This window comes from Seriola lalandi, unplaced genomic scaffold (genome assembly GCF_002814215.2).
Source record: "Seriola lalandi dorsalis isolate HSWRI2012SDOR001 ecotype SW California unplaced genomic scaffold, Sedor1 jcf7180002054855, whole genome shotgun sequence".
NCBI lineage: Eukaryota > Metazoa > Chordata > Actinopteri > Carangiformes > Carangidae > Seriola > Seriola lalandi.
Genome location: NW_019525408.1, coordinates 792,566 through 800,957, shown reverse-complemented (window position 1 = coordinate 800,957; position 8,392 = coordinate 792,566). Strand labels below are relative to the sequence as shown.

General features: G+C 42.0%; 1 protein-coding gene across 3 annotated transcripts in view; it reads right to left on the bottom strand.

Annotated features, from left to right (window-relative positions):
• The window catches only part of znf521 (zinc finger protein 521), a 90,831-nt gene that overhangs the window by 79,781 nt on the left and 2,658 nt on the right, over positions 1 to 8,392 (bottom strand). For 2 of the 3 annotated variants that reach the window (XM_023427233.2, XM_087179566.1), the window contains exon 2: positions 2,880 to 2,936. In XM_023427233.2, coding sequence (XP_023283001.1) covers positions 2,880 to 2,936 — 57 coding nt within the window. The remainder of the gene's footprint in view (positions 1 to 2,879; positions 2,937 to 8,392) is intronic. The other variant, XM_087179565.1, reaches the window with a different exon arrangement.

The window sequence follows — 8,392 nt, the reverse complement described above, 5'->3', positions numbered from 1 at the left end:
GGGGGGCTGGGGGGGGTCTGTGTTCATATGGTCGAGACATGCAATTTGATTTATCTGCTTCAAGTCCCCCAGATTCATATTAAGGACTAATTGCTGTTTAACATTTTGATGCATTTGATATTTGAAAGCAGATTAGCAGAGGTGTTTGTCAAAAGCCGTCTCTCTTAAAATGCTAAACACATTACAAGCTCAAAGTGGATGCGCTGACAATAAAATATTTCCCACCTTGTTACATGTTACAAAAAAAACATGCAGTATATTTATGAAAATTTTATGATGCATGCTGAGATAAAAATAAGAGTAGCACAGAGAGAGAAAGAGAAGGTGCCAAACAGTTACAGGAGGACTAAGAAGAACAAACAATGAAGACAACACAGAGAGCGATACATGAAGGAAGCAGCACATATAATCACAGGTATACAGACGCCATCATCCGCCATTAAAATCTCTGCACCAAAAAAAAAAAGATATGAGCTTACAAAGAAGAATGGAAATCAAAGCGGTTGAATGAGAAACAGCATTTGAACATACCAAATGCTCTCTTTCTCTCTCTCGCCCTGTCTCACTCGCTCTCTCACTGGGAGTGATAATATTGAACGGAGCGCCTTGCTATGCCATTAGTGCAGTAAAACATCAAAGGAAATGAATAATAGAGAATATGATTTTCTGAAGTGGTAGAGTGAAAGAGTCCTTTCCTCTTCCTGCTGTAGTGAGCCCTGCAGTACATTGATCTGTGGGCAGCCTCAACCTCAGCCAGAGCCAGAGTCTCGTACGCCGCACCACTACGCTACACTACTCTACACTACGGCACCTTGCCACTCAGACGCCCCTTCAGATCTCTATAGCACTTCCATTTGCCTCAGTCCACTCCACTTTGACAGAGCTGACACCCTCTTCCAAAAAAACAGCCTCTATCTGACATAGCCAAGAGCAAAAAAAAAAAAAAAAAAGAGAGAAAGAAAAAAAGAAAGGGATGTATATATAAGAGAGAAGAAAAAGCACAGGGCATGTGGTTATAATTACACACAGGCAGCGCAGTGGTAAAGCCAAGCTGCAGATCTTAAGCCTGCTCGACACTCTCTGGGTAAAAAAGCGCACTGCCTCATTAAATCTCAGATATCACACTGTTCCTGCCCTTCTATACTATGCATAATACTGTCTATCTTGTAGAAGGCCTCTTTTGTTAGCATTTCTCCTTTGCCTTTGCTTCATATCAAACATGAATGAGAAACAGGATGCAGGGGCCTGCAGAATGCTTGCAGAGTCACAGAAGAGCTCGACTGGGGGTCGACTTATGAGCCAGATCTTGACACCATGTCTGATTAAGCCCTTAGCTTGTCAGGAGCCTAATGGCATTTGTGGCTGTGTCCGTCAAAGTGGCAAATGCATGAAAAGCAGGTAAGCTTTTCCACTGCTTTTCAATTTGACGTCGGAAAAAGAGGGCTTGTTTGAGCAGTGGTTTAACCATAAGGATGGATTACTGCTGTCACGGTAAAGACCATGTGACACACAAGCGGTGATGAAGCATTTAAAAAATAAATAAATAAATAAAGTTGGAGGTGACAAATTGGCAAACAGCAAGAGAAATCTCACACCATCTTAAAAGTTTACCGCCACAAACAACTCTTTTCTCATTGACCGTTCGTCAAGCTGCATCCTGAGAGGGGGTTAAAAAATAAATCAGTCAGACGAAGTCAAATGAGGAAAGTGAGAAATTAATTTGTGCGCCCTCCTGATTTCTCCACAGGCAGACATCGATCATGTGGCGGCTGTCTCCCCTCACTCTGGAGATAGAGATGGTGGAGGGATGGGGAGAGGGGAGATTCGTGTGTCTGAGGGGGTCGTTGTAATCAGGCACACTCATTAGCTCTGCTTTGGCTCTGGATGACAGGAGGTCTCCGAGGCAAGTCTGCTTCTTATGCCCAGTCCTTCATCCCTTGAGCTGGGGTTAGATGGGCTAAGGAGGCAGTTTCTTTCCACAGAACCACCCACCAATACCTATCAATACACATTAACACAGCGGCAGATAGGTGTTGCTCTTCTTTTTCCAGGGATGAGCAAACATGTAAAAAGTTTTCTGATCAATTGTATGGCAGTCATGAGCAGCGGAGGAAAAAGCTGGGATCTATTGTAGTGGCGCATGCAGCCCCTGTATTTCACACAGGAGAACTCAGAAAGCTGTGGGTAAATGCTGGACTAATGTGGCAGCCTAGGAGTAGCCAGGGTCCCCAGCCTGCTGGGCAAAACCATCCATATCGGGTTTAAAATAACCACACCTGAGACTTAACCTTTACCAGAGACAAATGAAATGAAAATATACAGTGTGGTGCATCAGGAGCAGGCTTCATTCATAGGGGGCTTTCTGCTAGCCTGACCTGAATTACCGCTCTGTTCCTGGAGGGCCAGTGTGAATGGCACACGTGGAGACAGGACACATTCATCTGGGTAGCTCTATTCTACATCATACAGAAGGTTGGGAAACAAAGAGTCTAAAAAAACATCAGGAACACACAGGAACACAAGGACAGCTATAAGCACACCTGCATGTACTGTATGCATGCACACAAACACATAAACAAGAGCGCGGCCCCCTCGCTTCGAAAAACACATGCAAACCATGCAGTTTACAGTACGAAAACCTCAAAAACAGGAAACACATACTTTCTATCACTCAGAACCCAACAAAGATTTTACAGGCACGCGTGCGCACACACACGCGCACACACACACACAGACAGACACAGACAGACACACACAGACAGACACACGCACACACACACACACACACGCACACACAGACACACACACACACACACACAGAAACAGACACATGATCCACTTTCCAGCCGAAAATGATGAAATATGAAATGGAGCATTACCGCTTGGAATGGCAGTCTGCCCGGGACTGTGCTGGTCCTCTGTCACATTGTCTTCTACTGCCAGAAAAAGAGAAGGGGGGTTGGGGAGGGGGGGGGAGAGAAAAAGAGGGAAAGAAACAGTTAACAGTGAAAAACAAGTTAGACACATTGAGATTTCCTTCTTTTTTATTATTTACTATTGAGATTTTCTGTATGGAAACTCCAGGAGATTTCAACAGCTTTCGACAGCTCAACCTGTGGTTTGGGAATCCACGCAAGCCTTTCATATGTATGAGGTTTGGCAACAAGGCAAACAGCCACCCACGTAAATAACATATTGGACTGGGTAATGACGTGATGAATTATGAACGTCTCCCATGAAACGTCCTCCCGACATCAACAGTGACCAAGTGAAAAACACCTTGATGACTGCATTAGTAAGAAGCTTGTATAGTACCTTGGTTAGTGAAAAGAGACGGGTATCTAAAAGAAGATTTGTAGACGCAAGGATAGATATGCATCTTCCGAAAGCTGTGATCCGAACTTAAATGCAAAGAAGAAAATTACAAGATTTATAAGATATATATTCACGCTGTGTGTCATAACAGCTGCAAAGTGCTTTTGCTCTTTAACAGGATGGCGGACGTGGTGACGGCTTGATCAGCACTCAGATCTGCTCATTAGGTCCACTTTTGACTTTTTTTACAACAGCACTGGCCTTGAAAAACATGACTTCTGTTTAGTAAAAGGTAAGAACCTCTTACATTGGAGCCTTTTTGGAACTGGTGAGAATTCCTTGTGGCATGTCAAGGACAAGAAATGAAATGGATTTTAACAGCGGGAAGAGAACAAAAGAGTCTCCCACCTGTTCCATGTAAAATGAGGGTCTCACTGAGGACTTCTTACGCCTCTGCGTTCCACCCCTGCAGTTGAAATGCATTCTCCATTGTGTCTTTTCTTTCTAGCCTTTCATTTTCCTGGGCAAAGAGGAAGGGGGAGTCTGACAGGACCTCCCAGTAGGGGAGTGTGGCAGTGACTGCCAAAGCAGAAACTGGCGCACTTTTAAAATCACACAAAATATCCTGTACTTTGCATAATTAAGGCAAGATCCTATGGTGGCAGAAGCCTATCCCTCAGGGGAGCACGAGTCAGTGTCAAGCAGGGTGTCAAACCTCAGTGAAAAATGAAGAGGAAAGTGTTGAGCTGTTTCTTATGAAGACGGCAAACGACGGAGCAACTATGTTTTACTGTCAGGCCTTGTCCAGCCAAAACTGAATTCCTGAGGAATTCCTTCCAAAAAAAAAAAAAGAGAAAAAAAAAAAACCTTTGTAAAAAAATGTCAATATTCATTCAAGTATTAACATCTGATCAGAAATATTTCCCTTAGTAACAATTATAAGTGATGTACTGAAGAAATATGCTAAACGAATGGTCATGGGTCTGGTAATTAATTAGCTAAATCAATTAAAAGTGATGGAACAGACATAGTTGGACACCATGGAGGTATATCCCTCAGAGCCACCAAAGAGGACTGCGTCAGCCAACACAGAAACCTTGTCCTGTTAAAGGAGGCCTTAGTGACTGACGCCCTGAGAGTTTAATGAGTTTCTCCAGCACTGTTGAGCGCCTTGCATCTAGGATCATTTAAATGGGCTAGGGATAGGGGGTCCTAATAAATCCCCCATGGTTCTATCAGAGATTGGTGGTGGGAGCTGGAGTTTTTGTTTTGATTACCATCCCTGTTGGTGAGATGAGGGAGTTCAGGCAGAAAATTCTATTTTACAATGCCATAAGAACTTAAACATAACGGCAGTTTGTGATGATTTGTCACCACTGTGAACTTATTAAAAGTTTTGTCATTTAAAGTAAACAACCTCCATCACGGTGCAAATTCTTTTCTCATTTGCACCTGTCTCCCAGATAATTAATAGCTAGCTAAGAGTGATCATAGAGGGTGAGCTGTCAGGTAAGGGCACACTCCTGTGATGCTTCATACTAGCTGGACATTTGATCAACAGTCATAACACAGTACAAATACAAATAGCGGGACAGTTTTAATTAATATACTCTCAGGCTCATGATCGCCCCATAATGACTATAACTTCAACTGAACACAACTCAGTCCGCACTGTTATTAATGCGTCACTGCTATCAGTTAATTAATGTTTGACAAGGTACAGTGTATCATTCAGTCGGTGACAAACTGTAATCATGCTGCTACGTTTTGTTGATACAATACCAAACACACTTGGGACCTTTTCAGCACTGCTCCTTTGATTTTTCAAAACACGGAGCAGGAAAAAAAAAAAACATAATCCCACAACAAGTGGCACAGCATTAAAGGCCACACTAATTAACACACTGGCCACACACAAAAATGAACGTAGTAACTGTCATTATAATGTGAGTGACAATCCCCAAGACGGGACATTTCCTTTTTCAGGATGAATTAATTGACTACAGATACGAGAGCGCAAACAAGAAGCAAAAACAAAACACATAGAAAAAAACCAAATTGTACTAAACAAAACAAAATTTATGAAACAGATTGGTCACCACATGCACAGACAACGAAATATCACAGCCGCAAAAAAACTAATGATTTAATAGACATGAATAAGCAAAACATGACAAACTCAGCAGCTTGGACCTTTCCTAATCCATCAAATGAATTCCTGCTGTGTAAGAGAATAGAGTGGAGTGTGTGTAGACAGTACGCACACAATCGTGTGTGTATATACTGTACATCTTTTGTTCTTTTAAAAGAGGTTTGGCCACGTATTTGTGTGTATGTGTGTGTGTCTGTGTGTGTGTGTGCGCGCGCGCTTGTCTGTATGGGTATCTCGCAGCACTTCTCATACATAAAAAAAAAAGCCCTGAGTGTGTTCTTGGATATGCGTGACTCATCTGCTTGGTTACAGCCAGCTTGGACGATACAGTGCCGAACACAATGGCTGTGTAATCCGCCCTGACTGACCGGGAAGGAGACGCTCGCCACAGGGACTACAACTCAATTTAGCTCGGGTCAAGAGGTCAACCCTCCTCAATTAGGGATGGGAAGGGAGGGAGGAGGACACACACTGCACATGAATAACTTTCTTAATGAGCATTATTTGAACTGGTGATTAGTGTCATAAATAATTTGCAATAGAGGAGCATGTTAATCACATTGCATAATATTTGTAATACTTCATATATTGCCACGTACTGTAAGCAAATCATAAGAGCACCTATTATAAAAAAAATTGCACTCCACTAGTAGCAATATAAAAAAATAAAAAAAAACATCACAAATCAATAATCCCATTATGCAATTATTGCAAATTTAGCTTTCAAAAAATATATATATAAGTGCTATTTATACAGGCGAACAAGACAGATGCAAATAAACCCAGCGATGTATAATTTCATTTGCAGCAGTGGTGGGAATCAATCATTGTCTCTGAATCAGAACTCTTTCTCCATGTGGCAGACAATCCATGACAACAAGAGAGACACATGCCATGGAATAAGAAGAGATATCGGCCAGCTCCCGCGACACCCAGTCCAACACACTGAGCCGCATGTCAAGAGCACTGACAGCCGTGCTAATGGGATTTTTCTACGGCTCCATCATAATTTCCTTAATGATAATACTAACCATATTTTTGTGTCACATTAGAAAAGTGTTAATGGGTGTTATGCCACAGATCATTAATTGTGAACAGACTGGAATACTGCAGCTAACTATAAACTAGGAATGACGCAACTGTTAGTAGACGTTTTAATAGGGGAGAAAAAATAGAGAGGAATAGCACATTTGTGCATTTTAAATTGTTCAAATTAAGCAGACGCCTTTATTACATTTAGCATTAAACATTCTGAATAGAGTGTGTGTTTGAAATAAAGAGCTGAATGAGTTTTTGAGTAGTTTTTTACTCACAAAAACACTCAAGCTTAAAGGTGCCATCACCTTTTTTTTTTTTACCTACACAAGGCAGGACTGAAAGGGGGAGTGGTTATGCATCTGAGGGCATAACGGACATGGTCAAGTTTCTTTTCTCCAAGAAGAAAAAGCTTCAAAATATGACAAATGTGGATTTAAATAAAAACATGTCTGTTTTAGTTTTCCTTGACAGGTCAAATTTCAGTTGCAGTTTTATTCAGAGGAAAATAAAAACGTACTTCAAGTCTAATCTGTGTGTGTCTGAGCAGAGGAATTTTAACTTAAAACAGACTTATTATATTAACTCTGTTTTTAATATGCCCTTCCCAGTTTTCATAAATGATCTGTGAGGTTTATATTTAAAGTGTAAATATAATATTTCCTTTCATGTATAGCAAAGCCAAACTCCAGAGCACACTCACATGGCGACAAATTTCAGCTCCGCAAAAACATCAAATATTTAAGGTATACATGACACAGCAATGATTTCATGACAACCGCTGTACTTGAAGTAAATGACGCAGAAAATATATTTATATATGCAGATGACAGACCTGGAAACTTCCACTTCAGCCAATAAACACATCAGGACTGAAGCTTGAGAGTGTCATTTGTGCTCCAAATGAAAATATCAACCCAGCCTCACATTATTCAGGAAGTGCTGTAGGACAGGCAACGTGGCAGTCATCACACGCTACATGCAGGATTTGGAGTGAGATCCTCCTTCCTCGCTGCTCACCACTGACTGAGGCAATGTGCTGACCCAAAGCCTCTGCACATCAAAACAAAATTACAATGTGCCTACAGTTGAGAAATGTAGAAGGCTCCGGATTGAGTAAATGTCAGTGGCTGGGGTGAAGTGTTTGCATATAAGCGAATGATGTATGGTCTTGTCCTGTGCCATTTATTCCCCCAAGCAATAACGTAGCCGGATCTGTCTCTCAGACTTAATTGAAACGGGACTTGTAATGTTGCCCTTTTCCTCGATGGGACCAAAAACATAACCTCTGACTCCCACAAGCAGCCAAGACTGAGGAGGTGTGTGTGTGTGCGTGTGTGTGCGTGTGTGTGCGTGTGTGTGCGTGTGTGTGCGCGCGTGTGCGAGTGTGTATATGTATGTGTGTGTGCGTGTTAGGATACACAAGGGGGGGAAAAAAAAAAGAGTGCCAACTGTCACAGCATTATTTTCTCATCTCTACACACACACACACACACACACACACACACACACACACACACACACACACACACACACACACACACACTCCACGTCCATACTATCCATACCGGTTCCTCACACGCCGCACATGATGCCCCGTTCTACCTTCCCTCTATGTTCCATCGGCACTTCTATTTATTTTTCCTTCCGCAGAACAAAGTGTTCTTTCTGTGCACAAAAAAAAACAAAAAAAAACAAAAAAACAGCACCGTCCACACTGACCACTGCTTCAAGTCAGCAGAAGACAACCTATAAAAGTGAAACCTGAACTCTGTAACCCCATTCTGTTCGCGAAAACATACAGTGCATAACAGTGCACGCAGACACAGGCTCACACACACACACACAAACATGCACATGAAGACATGAAGAAAAATGCAAATTTAGAGA